Source organism: Gymnodraco acuticeps, unplaced genomic scaffold (genome assembly GCF_902827175.1).
Source record: "Gymnodraco acuticeps unplaced genomic scaffold, fGymAcu1.1, whole genome shotgun sequence".
In the NCBI taxonomy this organism is placed as follows: domain Eukaryota; kingdom Metazoa; phylum Chordata; class Actinopteri; order Perciformes; family Bathydraconidae; genus Gymnodraco; species Gymnodraco acuticeps.
In genome coordinates, this window is record NW_022991669.1 from 418,416 (window position 1) to 438,270 (window position 19,855).

Here is a 19,855-nt window from a genome sequence, read left to right on the forward strand (position 1 = left end):
TTGAGAGGGAACTCGAGAGGGGACTTGTGTCGGCCGGTACGCCGACAGGACTCGGGGGGCTGGCGTTGGCCGGTACGCCGACAGGACTCGGGGAGCTGGCGTCGGCTGGAGAGCCAACAGGAGACGAGGTGCTGGAGTCCGCCGGTACACCGACAGGACTCGGGGAGCTGGCGTCGGCTGGAGAGCCAACAGGAGACGAGGTGCTGGAGTCGGCCGGTACGCCGACAGGACTCGGGGAGCTGGCGTCGGCTGGAGAGCCAACAGGAGACGAGATGCTGGAGTCCGCCGGTACATCGACAGGACTCGGGGAGCTGGCGTCGGCTGGAGAGCCAACAGGAGACGAGGTGCTGGAGTCGGCCGGTACGCCGACAGGACTCGGGGAGCTGGCGTCGGCTGGAGAGCCAACAGGAGACGAGATGCTGGAGTCCGCCGGTACATCGACAGGACTCGGGGCGCTGGCGTCGGCCGGTAAGCCAGTCCTGGAGCCGAAACTGGAGTCGGGACCATGGCTACTGGGGCCGGTACTGAAGCCGGAACCATGGCTGCTGGGGCCGGAACCATGGCTGCTGGGCCCAGTACTGTGGCCCGAACCATGGTTGCTGGGGCCAGGACCGGGGCTGGAAGCATGGCTTTGTGGGCCGGTTCTGTAGCCGGAACCATGGCTGCTGGGCACGGAACCGGAACACGGAAGCATGGCTGTGTGGGATGGTACTGGAGCACGGAACCATGGCTTTGTGGGCCGGCACCGGAGCATGGAACCATGGCTGCTGGGGCCGGAACCAGGGCCGGAATCATGGCTCTTGGGGCTCGGGCTGCTAGCCTGGACTTGCAACTCCTTCTCTTAGAAGCCATCTGAAGGCGCCGTGGACCTCCAAAAGCCAGACGAGTTCCAGAAAACGACTCCTGGACAGGAGCAGGAACTAAGACAGAAGCACGGGTTGACTCCAGACGGAACCCACCGAGGAGGAATTGGGAGGCAGGGAGCTAGCATGCCTGGGGCTAGCAGGCCGGGAATCACACACCGAGAGGATATTCGAAATCCAGCCAGGTAAGAATTTCACCAAGCCTGGTTTCTCCATAGCCATCTGGCACGCCTCTGACAACACAGCCTCTCGTTGCTGAACTCTGGACGCTCCCTTCCATCGATCCGAGCAGTTAGCTAAAAAAAAAGGAAACATCCAATCATTCCAGCTCGAATGGATCTGCTGGGCCCATTTCACGGTTGGTTCGTTCTGATACGCGGAGTGAAGCAGGTAGGACCCAAACGCAGATAACACTGATAATACCATTTCAAGGGCTCTTATCTAACATATCACATGGACAAACAAAACACTCCACGGTGAACTCGGTCACAAACAAAAGACGAACCAACACTGAACACAGGAAGAGACAAGACTAAATACAGGGAGGGGTAATCACAAGATGAGAAACAGCCGGGCAGGGGAGGAGAAACACAAGGGCCACAGGTGAAAACAATCAGACAATTAGACACACCAGGGAAACTAACGACAGGAGGAAAAACACAGAGAGAGGGACCAGACAATAAACAAGGAGGAAAACATGACAGGGAGAACAGCAAAACACCCAAACCTAGACATAAAAACGTGACATAACATGAATATCGTGACATTTGATCCCAAAAAAAATATTATATTGATCCCACCAGAGGGGTGGATTTCCAGTGGATTACCAGAGCAGAATGTACTGTACAATTTATTTAAAAATATCTTTCAATATAAATAAGATGGCAAAGTTTTTTTTTTTTGCCTTCATGGCAAATCTATTTTATTTTTCATTTTTTGGTCATGTTTGTGGTGGCCTATTTTCAGTGGCGAGCCGTCAGGGCCCTCTAGGCCTTCTCTGAGGGCCTAAGATATTCTAAAAAATTATATTTGAAAACATAAAAAAATATATATATATTTATTATATTTTTCATTAGTTTTATCAAAATAACTTGATTTAATTGTATTTAAAATAACATTTCCAAAGAAATAAATCAATTCGAATCTGCCTGTTCAGTTTCTGTTTGAATGTGAAGGGTTAAATGAAAGAAGCTCGTCTCTGCGAGTCACTGTGAAGATAGGATGTGATTGGTGGTTCTGCTGTAAATTCACAGAGGGCCCACTATAGTAACTCAACGAGAGAGTAATGTGAAGTGACAACACAATTGACCAATCATATCTTCCCTCTAAATGGGCGGGCTTTATTTTCGCGGACTTTATGACAAGTTTCGCCCGCTGTGAAGTTTATGCATGTGTGTTAAGGCCCAATCCCAAACCACTCCCTCGACCCTACCCCTCCGTGACGGAGTGAACTCCGTCTGTAGCCACACTCGCAGCTCAACGAGGCTCCCTCCTGTCAGATGGAGGGAGTAAATACAGCAGCAAGCTTTGGGACGGCCTCCCCTCTCTCCGGCAGAAACAGGAAATTAAAATCAGCATCTCTTAGACAAAAAATGTAAATTAATAACTCAAATAAAACTCCAAACATCTTTCATTGTGTTTCACTGTCATTTTTTGTAAAGCTCTTTTAGTTTTAAACCTGATGTTTATAAGCTTCTTAGTTTTTGCAACAGTCTGTAAATAAACACAACTTTATAATAAAATGCACACATTTACCTTTTTCATACCTAAACACAGGTATGATCCTAAGTTAAAACCATCCATCCATCTTCTCCCGCTTATCCGTGGTCGGGTCGCGGGGGTAGCATTTCCAGCAGAGAGCCCCAAACTTTCTTTTCCCTGGCCACATCAACCAGCTCTGACTGGGGGATCCCAAGGTGCTCCCAGGCCAGCGAAGAGATATAATCCCTCCACCTGGTCCTAGGTCTACCCCTTGGTCTCTTCCCAGCTGGACGTGCCTGGAACACCTCCCTAGGGAGGCGCCCAGGTGGCATCCTAACTAGGTGCCCGAACCACCTCAACTGGCTCCTTTCGACGCGAAGGAGGAGCGGCTCAAGTTAAAACATATGAGGTTATCATGAGGTTGTTAACATCGCAGTTTATCAGTGGATGTTTGCTGGAACTACTTGTAAACAGCTTGTTTCCCGACGGACACACACAGCGTGACTCAGGTAGGTCAGGTAGAGACCGGTCTCAAGTCAGCACCGATGCAGACTCGCTGTTTGAGGGCTTGATAGCCCACTCCCCCTCCACACCGCTCCACACTCGTTGGTTTGGAACAGCCCTTAATATGGCGGACCCTCCGCGTGAACGCGCAAACGGAGGGGTAGGGTGTAGGGGGCGGTTTGGGAATGGGCCATAGTGGTGCATGCGTCCTAATACCTGGAAGTAAGCTGCGCTTGGGTTTCCTCGACAAAAAAGCAATGGGATTTCTCCATAGGATTTTGGAAAATAGCTCAAAATAAGGTCTGTGGAAAACGAACATGTTAGATAAATGCACGTTTTGTTCAGCCGGATAATATCCACATGTCTACCCTACTTTTATTATTTTCTAATCATAAATCTGATCGATAGATTTATGATCGACAGATTTATGATCGATAGATTTATGATTAGCATAAGTTCGTTCATGATGGCTCATGTCAGTGATAGTGATGACATCGTTGCGAAATTATTAACCAAGTCATTTTCAAGATTGAGTTACAATGATAAACTGGAGTGGCAAAGGATCAGCTGCATGACCCGCAAGTACTTCATCCAAAAGGACAGGAGGATGGACTTTGTGTTTAAGTGATTTGATCATCAAAGGTAGGCCTAAGTTATTTTCAATGCGGGCCGCCGTGCCGACTTAATTCATTTGTAATTGTTACTTGGCTATGGGTGCCCTGTCATAATAGGTGTTTATATAAATGGTGTTGTTTTGTGTGGTATAGGGTCGCTCGCTGTCATTTATGCGTTTTGCACCCCGGACCGTTGTTTTGATATTCTGCTGAAGTACACGCTGTGACGTAATAACTCTTTCTTTTTTCGAGAGAGAAGGGGGGGGGTCAGAGGGCCTAGGTATAAAAGTCACGGCTCGGCACTGCCTATTTTGTTTTCAACCAAATGTTGATGACATAAATGTTTATGCTCATAAAAGTATCACAACAAAGATTGTCAATCACAAATGTAATTTAGGGTAAATAAAAAATATCAACAAAAAAAAGTCCATCATCTGTCATCACCTTTCAAAAGTAATTGCGGACAATAGCATCTCGCCTTGCACCACCACTCAGTCTCTCATTTAGAGGGAAATCCATAGGTGGGCCTAGATCATCAGCAGGTGCGAGGGGCTCTGGGGGATCATCGATGTCAGAGAGGGGGACTCTGCGATGGACAGCGATATTGTGTAGCACAATACAAGCCAGTGTTATTTGCCATGCTCCTTGGGGTTCCACTCTCAGATAGTTGAGGCATGCAAAACGCCTCTTCAGTACACCATTCAAGCGCTCAATGGCACACCTTGTTCTTCCATGGGCATTGTTGTAGCGCATCTGTGAGGGAGTGTTGGCTGTGGGAAAAGGTGTCATCACCCATGGTAGGAGTGGGTAGGCACTGTCGGCTAATATAACTCCATCCGGCCTGTTGGTTTGGAATTCAGTGAACAACCGGCTCTCTCTGAAGATATGTGCATCGTGGACACGTGTGTACCGAAGTGTACCGAATGAATATAACGTTAAACGTAAAAAATTGAGAACGTGAACAACTTTTTGGAAGTAATCTCAGGTAGAGAGTAATTTGCTCACATTGGGTTCAACGCGTCATAGAGTGAGCAAGTCATTTCATTGGACGAGAGGCATACTATGAGAGCTGGTCACAGGGATGCGTTCAAATTTAGTCAGTAATTTGAGGAACTGTCGAAATGGCGAACGCAGATAAAGTTGAGCTCGAAAATCCTCCAGCATCATTGAAGTCTCCGGTTTGGGAACATTTTGGTTTCGCAGTTACGAACAAGGATGACGGACAAAGACAGGTGGACCGAACCAAAGCTGTTTGTCGGCATTGTTCAACTACAATTGGTTACGCGGCTGGCAATTCTTTCACACACAGTGACGTCACGAGCTACCCACAATGCAACACGCGCCATATATATATATATAAATACGCCATTTTCCTGGAGGTGCAAATATCCTGGAAGTGCAAATATAAACAGCTAGCTAACGTAGCAAGGCAGAGCGCACTAGGTTTTTTTTCTGAATTAACGACCGAAGAAATCGCTGCATGTCTTCGGATTACATCTCTGGACTTGAGGGGTGTGCTCTAGGTCGTTACCAGCGTAAACTAGAGCTGTGTGGGTTGCCCTTACAGACTGCCTGCAGATGTATGGAAAAACGACCCTCGAAAGTGTCCTTCGTCGATTTGTACGGTGGCCGGCAGGTGCAAACGCAGAACAACGGCCAAAAACAAATACATTAGCAGGAAACAGCTGCAAATCCTGAAATGAAAAACAAACAAATCCTGAAAACAAATACAACCAAAAAACGCTGCATTTACAGAAATGATGCAAACTAAATACAACACACAAACCCCGAAAACAAACGCAACAAAAAAACGCTGCAAATACCAAAACCACATGCAAAGTCCAAAGCACATACAAATCCCAAAACACATACAAAAAAAAAACATTCCGGAAGTGTTCCAGGCCTCTAGGGGGCGCGCTACGTGGAACAGATTGATGTCTGACCAGACATAGAGGGAACGAACAAGAGTGCTGCAAATTGAAGCCGGAGGAAACAAAGTTGATCTAAGTGGAAAAAGACGATATATAAAAAGGTAAGTTTTGTTTTGATACAAAGAGCGTCATATTCACCCAGCTAGCGTTAGCTTGTTTGGTGAAAGAGCTTGCAAGTCAAGAGACAGCACTGTGCACCTAAATGTAACTCTTGACATCATATAGATATATTATAGGTGCAGAGAGGAGTTGGTTTATTGTGCTTCAATGTAAATCCTAATGTGAGAGTTAAAGGACGGTCAACAATATACTGTACCTTGGTCAGTTTGGATTTATCGTGGCATTTATTCTTAATTAAAGTGAATTTATTTTATTTCAGTCAGTCATTTGTGTGAATGCAGGTGTGGGACATTCCAAATGTTCCAAAAGTGAGCACTCCACGAATGGACAACAGTTTGCCAGGGTAAAATAAAACATTGTCAACATATTATTTTGTGCCACAAGAAGCAGAATGTTTTAACAGTACAGTAGTTTGAATATATTTGTTGTTTATCTTTATGAATGAATGAATGAATGAATGTTTATTTATATAGCCCAATATCACAAATGTTACATTTGTCTCAGTGGACTTTACAGTTTGTACAAAATATCAGTATGACAATACGACACCCTCTGTCCTTAGACCCTCTGTCCTTAGACCCTCACATCGTACAAGGAAAAACTTCCGAAGAAAACCCACAGTTTAAAGGGAAAATGGGAGAAACCTCAGGGAGAGCAACAGAGGAGGGATCCCTCTCCCAGGACGGACAGACGTGTAATAGATGGCGTGTGTAAATTGAAAAGATAATACATTTGCAACATAGGTAGTCCAAATGTTTGGAAATGCATGTGTGTATAATAGGAAGATGAATCCACAATGATATCCATCCAGGACCTATGATCCAGGACCACAGCCACGACTCAAGATCCAGGGCTCGCGATCCAGGACAGAGGAGCGCAGGATCATCCATGACTCCGGATCCCGGCGTATATAGACACCAAAAAGTGTTTACCAAAAGGTCTTTATCAGACCTCTCAGGCACCACAACCAGCGCTGATCGGATAAGACTAATTCAAAATGTAATTATACCATGTAGGTTTGAATTTGTGAACATTAAATCAATAAATACCTTTGTGTGCACTTATTTCCTGGGTAAAACTAGGATGCAGCACCAACCCCATTCCAGGAAGAGGTCCAGTCTGCCCCGGGTCAGAACCACTTCTACAGGTAAACGATGTTGACAGTTGCATCGTGACACAGTTGTTTGCTGTGTATCTTTATTTTACATTTGTTTGTTTGTATAGCCTCCAATCACAGTGCGTAACATTGCCAGGAAGCAGAACAATTATACTTTCATACATTTACAAATGACACCCACAACATCTGACATCTTAGTGAAGACGATACAAAAAACACCCACAGATATTTTTCAAAGATCAGATATTTTTTGTTGCATCCATTTCAAATGTTTACAAGGATTGTGCAGGAGTATGACAAAGTGCTGTTGTCAGTTTAGAACCCAATGTATTGAAAAACAGGAAGAGGATCGACATCCTTTTGTAAATATGACTGTCATGCATATATTATGTATTTGAAAGTATTATTCAACTGTCTTCTCACTGCAGCAACTACACAACTGTGTATGCACTTATCATTATTGATAGCCAGTCTGAGCCAGAAGACAAAATGGAGCAAAGGTATTAATTGTTACTATTACCACTTGATTTTTCTATTCTATTCTGTAAATCTTATTACTAGCTTCATCATTTAATATTACAATACATCACTTTGTCTTTCCCAGCACAGAATACCTGACTGCGGCGGACTTTGTTGCAGAACTCTCTGCAAAAATAACAAATACATCTTGCAGCAGGTTCAATATGAATAGAGCCAATGTGTGGGATGGAGCAATCCGCGGCTTCAAAGGTGCCTCATTCGATCCCTCATGAGACGTCAGTTAAGTTCACTGATGATGAGGGACAAACTGAGGATGGAGGGGACACTGGTGGTCCCAAGCGTGAGTTCCTGACCCTCCTTATGGAACGCCTGAGAATGAAGAAAAACATCACGTCGGCAACTGTTTGTGCCCCATGGCGGTGTGACTTTCCCAGCCGCTCACTGTCTCAAAATCTGATTCTAAATGTATAATGTTCTCTATAAAGATACAACTAATACACAATTATGAATGTATAATATAAGCTGTTTTGTGTATTTAATCATGCATTGGTCTAAAATGTAATGATGGCTTCTACATATTTCACATAAACAGATAATGAAAAAACGTGTCCTTCATGCTGATAACTAGTGTATGCATCTCCAATTAGTATTCTAAACAGAGTAGTGTGTTGAATCCTTATTTCTTGCATTTGAAACAGATACAATACAAAAAGTGAACTTACTGTTGTGTTCAACTTCTGCCACAAACTGTACATGTTTGCCACAGGAGCCACAGAACACTTGAACTGTCCCCAGATGTTGGCCACAGAAAGGACACAACATGGCGGCCTGAAAATACATACATTGATGTAGTAAATCCATTTAATCAAGTTAATCAAAAACACATAGTCTAAATAGTGGTTAGCTAAATAAATAGAAAGATACATCATGTTTAACGTTGAATCTGTGTTTTGTCTCTCTCTCCTTGAATGTCTCTATATTTGTTCTTGAGCATGTCTAATGCACACTACTCTCCTGTCATTACTTTGTCCCTCTTCACATGTTGTCACATCTCTCTCTCTCTCAATTCAATAGCTTTATTAGCATGACCATAGTCACAGGTAATTGCTAAAGCTCTGTATAGTTGCAACATCTATACACAAATATATACATATAAACAAACTGCTAAGAATTCAAATGTCCTTTTTCCGCGGTACTCACTATGGCCCGTGTTATTTGCCTGCACTTGATTTGTCATCTCTTTTAACAATGTTCTTCCCTCACTGTATCTTCTCTTCACGTGAAGCTCTCCTCCCTCAGCTGGTGTAGTAGTTAGGCACGCTAACGCTAGCTATATAAATATGACGCTCTATGTATAAAAACAAAACTTACCTTCTTATATCTTTCTCCACTTAAATGAACTTTCTTTCCTCTCGATTTCCATCACTCTTGTTCGTTCTTTCTATGTCTGGTCAGACATCAATATGTGCCACGTAGCGCGCCCCCTAGAGGCCTGGAGCACTTCCGGAATGTTTTTTTGTACGTGTTTTGGGATTTGTACGTGCTTTGGACTTTGCATATCATTTTGGTATTTGCAGCGTTTTTTTACGGGGTTTGTGTGTTGTATTTAGTTTGCATCATTTCTGTAAATGCAGCGTTTTTCTGTTGTATTTGTTTTCAGGGTTTGTTTGTTTTTCATTTCATTATTTGCAGGTGTTTCCTGCTTATGTATGCGTTTTGGGCCGTTGTTCCGCGTTTGCACCTGCCGGCCACCGTAATTTTGGCTGCATCTACGTCTAATTTCTGGAAACACCAGGTGAATACCCCACTTGTCACAATAATATTATCATGCCATTGCATATATGTGGTATTTTAGAGTTGACTAGATATTGATTAAGGCAATAGACTATGATATTCAGTACAGGAAGCTTAGCAACACCTAGACGGTGTACGGCTAAACCCTTGGCCTGCTTGCACCTCGCGTAAAACGGCGGATACCGGAAGTACGGTGTCGCCCTCGGCCCAATACCCGTATGTGTGTGTGAAAGAATACATCAAACTTGCACACTCATTTGAAAAGGCATCACCCGAACGTGAATATCACCGGTACCAAAAGAAAAAAGACTGAAGTGCAAACCCAACTCCCACTAGCATTTAAGCCTCCACCACTCGCAGAGTTCAGACCGAGCCAAAGCTATTACAAACACCAAATATCCTTATGTTGCCATGTTAGCAACGCGCTACCTGGCTGTATCTGCTACCTCCGTCCCTAGAGAGGGTGTTCTCCACAGCAGGAGACATTGTTAGTGCCAGCAGATCTGCCCTTTCGGCAAACAATGTGGACAAGTTCATCTTTCTTTAAAAAAACATGAAAATACAATGACAAGCAAGTCATAATGTCAAACTGGCTGCTTAGGTACTAGTACAGTACAATTCATCGAAATGCTGCACCTTAATGTTTATTTTATTATATTTTGTATTTATTTGAGTGAATATTCACAGTTTAATAATAATTAAAAACCCAAAACTAATAGTTTGTTTTGTGAGTACTAGTACAGTAAAGTTCAAATACAGATTATTTCAGTTCATCGAAATGCTGCACCTTAATGTTTATTTTATAATATTTTGTATTTATTTCAGTGAATACATTATTCACAGTTTAATAATAATTAAAAAAACCCAAAAAATTGTTTATGTTTTGTGATAATTTTTTCTGTTGTACCGAACCAAACCGTGACATAAAAACCGAGGTACGTACCGAACCGACATTTTTGTGAACCGTTACACCCCTAGTCAGTAGGCCTATGAGTCTCTGAATAAATAGTAATTGCAAATATACACCTGGAATGCATGTCCAGATTGGTTAGGGCCTGTGGTTAATTATGTAATTGATCGCAAGTAACGGCCAGACCAATAAAAACTAATTGCTGACCTGACCAAACCGTTGAGTTGGAAAGATGGGACAAAAAGGGGCCTGATTTGACATCTGCTGAGACCCATGCACTGCTGCTGGGTGTAAGGAACAATTATGACTCCATAGTTGGTAGCTTTAACAGAGAGGGTGGAGCGACTAAAGTAAAGCGGAATATGGATGGAAGTTACAGACAATGTGAATGCCACAGGATCTGGACACAAGAGGACGGTGGACCAAGTGAGGTTGAGGTGGGAGAATTTGAAGCAGCAAGCTACCAAAGACTACAGCCAGGCTAAAAACCCACAGACGGGTAGCAAACCATAAAAGGGGACAATACACAGATGTGGTACTGGATATCATTGGTGGTCAGCAGTCACAATCTTTACATGGAATACCAAACGTTGTCCTGGATGGTGAGTCGCAGGTATGTGTGATAGTACTACAATGGCTATATTTCTTATATAGCATCCTTGTTTTTATAGTACTACAATTGTCCAGGAGCTTGCATGCTTGTGATCATCTTATTAAGGGGATAAAGTATATTGATAAACTTTCATTTCAGGTCGTCACTGCACCTGATGTGACACACACCATTGAAGATGAGGTCCTCCTGACCCATGTGGATCCAGAAGCTTCAGCCAGGCCTGATGACACACTGCAAGAGCCACCTCCAAAGAGAAAATGCAAGCGCACCAGAAAACCAGAGCAGAGGGATGATGCCTACGAGACTCTGCTGAGCCGTGACACGGAGAGGGATGATGCCTACGAGACTCTGCTGAGCCGTGACACGGAGAGGGCAGATCCGTCTGGCCGAAGAACAAATACAGCTGTGCCGGCTTCAGCAAACTGAAACCTCACTGAGAATTCAGCTCCTCAAAGCACGCCTGGATGATCCAGCTGCCTTTGAATTAATGTTTTATTGTTACCCTAGTGGGAGTATTTGTTTTAATAACAATTCCATTATGATTTTATGTCCTTTATGTATTTAAAAATATAATTAATTAGACATTATAGATGTCCCTGCAATGCGGTCTCTTGTCTTCCTTGTATTATTTTTCATATCCACTAGATGGAGATCGGTAGGATTAAAGCACTGATATTCAGGATCTAGTCATCTTGAAAAGTCTGAATCTGAATCAGGGTGATCCTGAATTGCTTTGAAATACTGGGATAAAATCTGTCCGACTTGTCTGATCCTGGATCACAAACAATGGGATTTCAAAATGTGATCGGATCTGATTGAGATTAAAAGTGTTGAACTACTGGGCAGGATAGTATGCTTAATATTTGCAATGTATTAATATTTGCACAATTATATTTTCGTAACATTTGTACCGAACATTTGACACTTTTCAAAGTATGGCAGGATTACACACAGTTAGTCTTGTCAAAAACACAATAACCACCTTCCACCTATTGTGTAAGTACATACAAGCAGGTCACAAATATATAAACTCTGTTAAAAAGTACAGGCTGTGTTGTGGACTAAACGGCAGATAAAGTGTGGCACGCTTACACTAATTGCGCCGCATAAGCGCATAATAGTGCGCCGCATTTGCGCTTCAGATGAGGAGGCGAGGCCCCCTCATAACGGCATGAACCCGTATGGCACAATACAACTCAGACTGGCTTACCTGTACATCAATCAAGTGGCAAATGCCATAGTAAGGATGGATGATGGGCTAACTTTAAAAAAAATAAAACAATATACATATATATTTCTTTTTCAATGCCATGCGATCTACCCACACTACCTTTGCGATCCATCGACGTATTGGGCACCCCTGGTCTATAAAATATGTTTATCTACAATTATTAGTGTGTGTGTGTGTGTGCTCCCTGTAGTCTTAAACTATCTACAGGATATGACTATAGCTGTGATTATGTGTTCTAAAAGGGGCTTTTCACCATTAAATACACAAAAGAAGCTTCTTTTTAATGGTTTATTAAAAATCTGAAAAACAACAAAGGCAAGAGAAATCATGAAAGTGGACTAGACAAGCGACAACTTTGCTGTCAACTACAACATACGATATCAAATATGACAAAAACTTCCAGAGAAGTGACAACTCAATTCTTCTTTCCTCAAGTACTGTCCCACAAAAGATGAAATACAAATGATTAGAGCAAGCTCTCAGCACAGTGTGCGCTCCTGGCAGAGTGGAGGGGGGGCTGCGTCTCAGTCCGTGGTGGTGCGGCGGTACCAAAAGCGGGCCCTGAAGTCGTCGCTGCAGGTCATGAAGCCAGGGTTGGTGGGCGAGTGCACGATGCAGCGCACGATGTTGTTGTGTCCCAGAGACAGCAGGTTCTTCCTCTCGGCTGTGCGCGAGTCCCAGCAGCACAGGCTGATGGTGCGCTCGTCTGGCAGCAGCACGTAGTCCTCCGTGTGGTTGAACACGCCCTGCGTCCGGTGCATCTGCCGCCCGCTCAGCCCCGCGCCTGCAACACACAGTGCATATCAAATCAGAGCTCCATCAGCTGATTTGTTCATAGCTTAACTCATTTTAATATCAACCCTGCAAAGACGTGTTAACATTGGTATATTTTCATACACACCATACTGAGCAAAGCATATTACTGCAGTTGCTTTCCCCGAGTGACCACTCGAGGCTCCCAGTGAGTGGCAACCCCTGTTCATCTGTCCCACTTTACAGCAGAAATACACCGTTTACAGCCTGCTGCAAAAACTATTTCGGTCTGTAGCTAATCTCTCTGTTAATGCACGGGGGCATTTTTAACCTTAAAAACTGTCAATTATGTTAATGCCTAAAGTTTTGCGTAATTGAGTGTGCAGCCTTTGAGTGACAGGTTGTTGCCGTCTAACGCGAGCTGTCAGCGTGGCGTCACTTAGGTCCTCCCCTGGTCCTACACTTGACCCCTTGTGAAATGCGAGTGAAGGAGGCGAGGGAGAGGCTTGAGGAAAGGGGGCTTGGTGAAACAAGCATTTATTGAAATGAGAAATCCTTTCCTTGGAGAAGTCATTTTAATGTGACGTAAATGAATTAGAATGCATCAGCTGTCCATTGTTAAACTGTGTATTTTATCATCTCTGTCAAACAGGTAACAACTTAGGGTTATACAACCAAAACATACCTTATCTGTAAATAGCTGCTAAATCGATATATTTTATGTTAATGGTTTAAATGATCTCATGGTGAACGTAGTGTGGGACATTTCAAAACTGTAAATATTTGTTTTCTGATGAAAGTTGTTGCATTTAATGGAAATTAAGCATGCTAATGCTTTTCTCTTATGAATCAGTATGAAATGAATTAGAGAAAGCTCTACCTCTAGATGTAGGGATGTCATTCTAGGGGAAGTACACTGGCATTGTGCTGTGTCTATTGAAGGGCGTATGACTTTAAATATGGCGCTCCTCCTTCTTCTTTGCCACCTCAACATGGCTAGAGCTGGACTCAAATCTGAGCAGCAGCTATCCTTTGTGATTGTTCTCGACTCAACACACTTTGTAGTGCCACTAAACATATGAGACCTCTTTGTTACAAGAGCAAGAGCGTTGAAAACACCATATTTAGATGGCTGACACGAGCTAAAAGTTATGCAGATTGAATTTAAGTGATCAAGTGACTGTAAAAAGAATCCTTGCATCTGCTTGTTGTAGGTCGTTTGATACTTAGTATTTTTAACCGAATGTTACAGAGTACAGAAACAAATGCTATATAGACTGCACTATAGAGCCATTAGCACCAAACTAGAACGGAACAGATTTGGTGGAAAAGGGTCCATCTCCTCGCCGCAAGGAGGACGTGATGGAGGTGCAAGTGGTTTTCTAATTTCTGTCATTTTCGACTTAAACAATCTATTAAAAGTGTACACGGAGCGTACAGTCGTAGTCAGTGACACAAACTCACAGATTAAGTTAACTATAGGCGGAATGGACAGTAAATATGTCCAACAACATTTTTGTTTCTACTGATAAAGTGTCTAAACTCTTAATTTAAAATGTGCAAGCGATTGAAGGTAAATGGAACATGAGCAAAGAAAAGGCAGACTGTTGAGTATATCTGAGCCTTACCTGTGTATTTGACCAGCGTCCGGCCTGTGGAGATCTCCCACAGTTTCACCACGGAGTCTTTGCCGCTGGACATGATGTACTTGGAGTTCTTGGAGAAGATGGCGGAGCAGACCTCGGCTCCATCGTGGGCCTTCTCGAAAGTGGTGACGCAGCGGTTGGAGACGCCATCCCAAAGCTTGATGCTGCCGTCCTTGCTGCAGGAGACGTAGGTGTTGGCGCTGGGGTTGTAGCTGACGCCACTGATGGTGTCTGTGTGCTGGTCCAGCGGGTTGCAGGAGACAAAGCACTGGAAGGTGTTGACATCGTAAAGGCGGAGTGTGGGGTGCTGCGTTCCAACCAGCAGGAAGTCACCTGATGGATGGAAGGAGATTGAACGCAGCATTTCTGCTTCCTGTTGCGAAAAAGATGGAGATGATCGGATTACAAATGATTTATAGCAGTCAGCGTGAACTGTTGCCAAATCCTAGCCTTGTTGACACCAGCTTCGTCATTACTATGCAACTTTGCATCTCCACTTTCATTTCAGAATCAGGTTTATCACCAGGTAGGGTTACACGTGCGAGGAATTTGACTTGGTGTCACGGTGCATAGATAAAAGTAAAACAAGAATTAAAAACACAGCTAGAGAACTAGAAAATTATAAAAAATAATACAAAATATAGTCAAATATAACCGTATTTACATGGCAATGGAATAAGAAGGAATAAAATATAGAATACAAATCGGCAGTAATACAAAAAAAGAAAAAGAAAACATATTGTTGCAAACAAAGTCTGCGTCGTGGCAGTGGGGGGGCCGGGCCTTGTTTGTGAGGCTGGTAGCGGAGGGGAAGAAACTGTTCAGGTGGCGAGAGGTTTTGGTCCTGATTTACCAAAACAAAGACAAATGGTTCATTACATTTGAAACCCAAATAGTTGAACTAACAAAATCTGACCTGTATGTATTTAAATGCTCTTTTTGCAGAGGGCTTGGAGTAGTCAAACAGTTTGAGGGTGTAATCTCTTGATCCAGAAGCCAAAATCTGTTCAGTCGGATGGAAGGCGAGGCAGGTTACTTCATCCACGTGGTCATACAGTGTTCGTATCACAGGGTGATTCTCCATATTTTGCTGCGCCGTCTCATTCATCATCACCTGACACACAGACATTAAGACACACAGAAACAGTTAACATAAGCAGCTGGATAAGAACCCTGCAGTGTACTCATGTCAGGTCTGCCTCACCTCAATAGGCATAGCGCTCTTGGCCAGCATGCGTTCAGTATCCAGGATCTTGATGGAAGCATCAGCAGAGCCAGTGGCAATCAGCTGGCCATCGCGGCTGTATGAAGCCACACGACAGGGACCTTTATGGGATGTTACGTAGCAGGTCTCATACTCTGATGCCTCTGGAGACATGGTCTGGACATCAGCATCAAATTCCAGATCAATCCCCACACCAGGCGCCACTGTATCTGAGCGCCCAATAGCATACTGGACTGCACTGTCATCATTCTCCATCCCTGAAAAAGGTTGGATAATGACCAATCAGGGGCTCTTGATGTTGACCATTACACCAGTCAGACACGAAGGAGACAATGTTACCTGTTTTAGCCAGCTGCATTAGCTGCTCAGAGGGCGACACCACGTTCTGAGGCTTCACCTCATTGACCAGATTGTTGGCGATGCTCGTGTATCCGTCATAGAGCAGCTGGCTGATGATCAGCTTGTACAAGTGCTGTCGGTCCTTCAGAGTGGGTTTGGGACGGAACATGATGGGTCAGGTTGAGCAGAGGGGGCTGAAACAAAAGAAGCAGAGTGAGCACTAATCACGTGAGAGTGCGAGCCGCTGCTATGCTACACACTGGTGCCCAAGGCAGTCCCGTGTCTGCCTTAAGTTTCAACACAGCGTTAGCTGGGACAATAACGCGGTAGCTAGCTACCGTTAATGAATGGAACGTAACTAGTGCTGCTAACACCGTTAGCTTGTTGCTACGATGACGGCTAAAGAGAGCATTACAACAGCAGTAACGCTATATGTATGAGCGCGAGTTAAACAACGGAACTGGCCGGAAGTGTGCAGCCACAGCAGCATTTGCAGTCTGAAGACATGAACTGAATATCACATATAAAACATAAACATGTCCAACCCTTTGAAAACTTTCAATGGCGCTGCTGGATCCAAACGTGTTACGTATTTGCGTCATACGTCAAGTCCTACGTCACAAGCCTACAGATTGAGGTTGCATTCACGGTAAACAGAATTTGCGGATAATGTAAAACTTCCACATAGAATAGAACAAGAACAGCGGTATCAGGTGCAAATGAGACGTTCACGAGGCCAAAAGAGTGGCTGGGGAATGAAGAAAAACACCGACAACAGATCTGTCCTCTCATATCCAGCACAAAGTATCTGTTTCTGAAACAAAATAGAAGCAAATGTAAAACTATGTATTTCTTTCTTCCTGTCCATTCCCCCTAACTTTAAGGTGTTAATATGCTTTTTGTTACTGTGCTCCATAAAAAAGGAACGAAAGAAGGGAAAGCTACGTGCCTCTGCCAAGGATTGAGCACATCTTTGTTGCTTTAAATCAAGCAGCAAACTCTGGGGAACAGCCGGGACGGCAATACGGAAGTGCCACACACTGCAGTTCATACATGGACTGCTAGGGACTGGCTGCAGAAAGGAGCAATTTCCATAGACCCCCATGTTAAAATGTAAATGTAACTTTACAGCAGAAAAAAACATGTTCTACCACAGTCTATGGTTTTTACCCATGGATGCAATAAATATTATTATCGATATAGTTAGATTCCACCTTCGTAATTATGAATCTGTTAGTGAATTGTTTTCTAACACGACCCTTTTATTTATATTAGGTCTTAAAGTTTTGCATAAATTAGGGCGTGGTCATGTACATGCCTCACTGTCAGCTAACAGCAACTTGTCCACTCTGCTAGGCTACAACCATAGAGGCTACAACGTTAGTTAGTCATAGTACTGTACTTGACCCTTTAGCTTTAGCCGTGTTCGTGGTGATTGTGCCTTTTAGGGAATATTGTTATAAATACCAGACAATTAAAATGTCGTGCTGTGCGCTTGAATGTACTAACAGAACTTCCAAGAAGTCTAAAATGATAATATTATACATGTTAACCCCGTTCGCAGGTGTTTGTGTGCTTGGTAGCTTAGCTAGCTCCAGCCGGCGTCCCGGAGCTAGCCCACTGCGGCTCCGTTAGGTCCGGGCGGTGGAGTCCGTCGTTATAACTGGAGATCAAGGAATGCAGTAGGGGTGGGCGGATCGATCCCAAAATATCGATACTTCCGATATTACGTTACGTTTCAAAATATCGATACTAGAGCCAATAGGATCGATACTGTTATACTTTTTTTCTCGTCTCCCCTACTCGTCAATTTCTTCAAAAAACTATGTGCAGACCAACACAAGTATATGCTCTTTTCTTCTCTCTCCACTGCTGTCCTCTTCTCGAGGCTCCCTGCCTGAACGCCGATTATCAAGCTGACTGACAGCAGCCAGCAGGGCAGGACAGCAGCAGCCAGCGACTCGCGAGTGCAACACACACACGCGCATGATGGCTGAGAGAAAGAGCAGCGTTGTGTGGAGCAATTTCACAACTGGCCATTAAAACTTAGCGAACTGTGATGTGTGCAAGAAGACAGTTCGCTACTTTGGCCACTTTGTATTGTTATTTTTCATGTTTGCACTTTAAATTTGCAAAAGTAAAACGTGTATTTGTCTATAAAAACTGTCCTGTCTTTATTCATGAAAATGAATTCAGATTTAGTCTATTTATGATGATTTCAGCTCAAAAATCATGTCATGCAGCTCTCCCCTATATGAAAGTACATAAGACGATTTTCATTAAAAAAAGTATCGGTATCGATATCGGTATCGGCGATACTGGCCCTGAAATACTTGGTATCGGATCGAATCCAGATTTTGTGGTATCGCCCACCCCTAGAATGCAGCGAAACGCAGACGTGGTTCGCCTGCTGTAGTATGGAGAGGCGAAGTCACGCCCATCTACTTCCGGACCATGGGACCCCGGAAGCGAAAAATTTACATTGAATTCAATGGAGAGAGAACACGTATCTTTTGATCCCGTTTGAATTGTGCCACGAACTACACATATGATGTTTGTCAATCTTAAACAATCATTTCCATGTCAAAAAAGTCACATTTTGTCGTAAAACTGCTGAAATATAAGACTATGAAAAATACGCTACTACAAAGACTACAAATCCCAAATCCCATTCTGGGTCGCGTAAGTGATGTCACAGGCATGCTCGGTGATTTATAATAAGACTCGTAATTAAAGCGAAGAAGAAGAAGATCTCATAACTGATTTATTCCCTCCAATAAATTATAGATCGCTAAAAATAAATTCACTTTTACAAGATGCCTGTGTGCTTTGTACCAGGTTGTAGTCATAAAAGTGATCATACCACTTGCTCCTTCTATTGATTCCCGTCTGATGAAAGGACCAGGAGTCGCTGGATCAGACATATCAGGTAATATCATAGGTAATATACATGTTGTGCATGGAACATAGTCAAGTTAGCTACCTAGCTAGTAGCGACGAGTAGCGAGCACGTTAGTTAGCATTACATTACTTAGCCTTGTCATTTTTAGTAGCCTTACCATGAAGTTATTATTTTATTACATGAAGTAAACCAAAATGTTAAACAGTAACCAAACATGATGGTAAGTATTTCGTGAAACATTTGAAGAGTAGCCTACTGCGCCCTCCACCGGGTGCTAAGGAAGCAGTTCAGGGAGAGTCGAAGGCAGGCATGGAGCTTTGCATGACATTCTTCTGGACGTGTTTCATTGTGATGACAATCTGTTTGTTGGAAAGACAGTCGTTGTGTGCTTATTGAGAGAAAATTGTTAGAAGAGATAATTATTCAAAGTGTTAAAGTGTTGTTACTGACCGTTTTCTCTTTTATTTTCTTTACCTCACCTGTAACTGCTGAGACGTTGAGGAACATGCACACTGACCTGCTCTGGCAACCTGATTTCCACTGTACGTAATAGTATTTGGTTATGATATATTATTTATATACATCAAAGGCACAATGCACCCCCCAGAGACACACATGTATTGAGTGTGATATTTTGCATAGGTCATGTGAAATCATCTTTACATACTAGAAAACTAGGAGCGGCAACTTGTTTTGAAATTGAATTTTTAATATCCGATAATAAAGTTGATCTGTTTTCTTTATTCTTCTCTCTTCCCAGCTCCATCACCATTCTCTGTTCCTGCAGGTCCTGCTTGCTAATCAATGCTCATATTTTTTTACACAATTACAAATAAAGTCATTGTATTGTATGACATGAAGTTGTGCTTCATTCGGAGTCAATAATAAATTCATTCTGCCTTCAACTGCGCAATGATTGTGGACTGCACCGACATCCATGTAGCTGCCCCCCAGTAAGATGAACCAAGCAAAGAGGGTCCCCATCATGCCCAAGGACATCCAGCTGGCCCGCCGCATCCGCGGAGAGAGGGCTTAGACTGACCTGAGACCAGCACACCCAAACACAACAGCTCTTTTAAGAGCCACATACATTTTCAAAGAGTTGCAATCCT

General features: G+C 43.4%; 1 protein-coding gene and 2 long non-coding RNA genes across 3 annotated transcripts; 1 reads left to right on the top strand and 2 right to left on the bottom strand.

The window, feature by feature from the left end:
* Window positions 1-7,227: 7,227 nt before the first annotated feature.
* On the bottom strand, window positions 7,228-8,763 carry LOC117534466. The gene is made up of 3 exons (XR_004567231.1): window positions 8,702-8,763; window positions 8,053-8,158; window positions 7,228-7,699 (listed from the first exon to the last, which is right to left on the bottom strand). It is a non-coding gene; the product is annotated as an uncharacterized LOC117534466 (long non-coding RNA).
* LOC117534467 lies at window positions 7,292-7,869 on the top strand. Its single transcript, XR_004567232.1, has 2 exons — window positions 7,292-7,350; window positions 7,455-7,869. It is a non-coding gene; the product is annotated as an uncharacterized LOC117534467 (long non-coding RNA).
* Window positions 8,764-12,152: 3,389 nt separating the features above from the next.
* On the bottom strand, window positions 12,153-16,534 carry cstf1 (cleavage stimulation factor, 3' pre-RNA, subunit 1). The gene is made up of 6 exons (XM_034198653.1): window positions 16,387-16,534; window positions 15,842-16,035; window positions 15,482-15,759; window positions 15,194-15,391; window positions 14,260-14,650; window positions 12,153-12,662 (listed from the first exon to the last, which is right to left on the bottom strand). Exons 2-6 carry the CDS (start codon window positions 16,008-16,010, stop codon window positions 12,403-12,405), a joined length of 1,296 nt encoding a protein of 431 aa, XP_034054544.1. The 5' UTR covers window positions 16,011-16,035; window positions 16,387-16,534; the 3' UTR covers window positions 12,153-12,402.
* Between the last annotated feature and the right edge of the window lie 3,321 nt (window positions 16,535-19,855).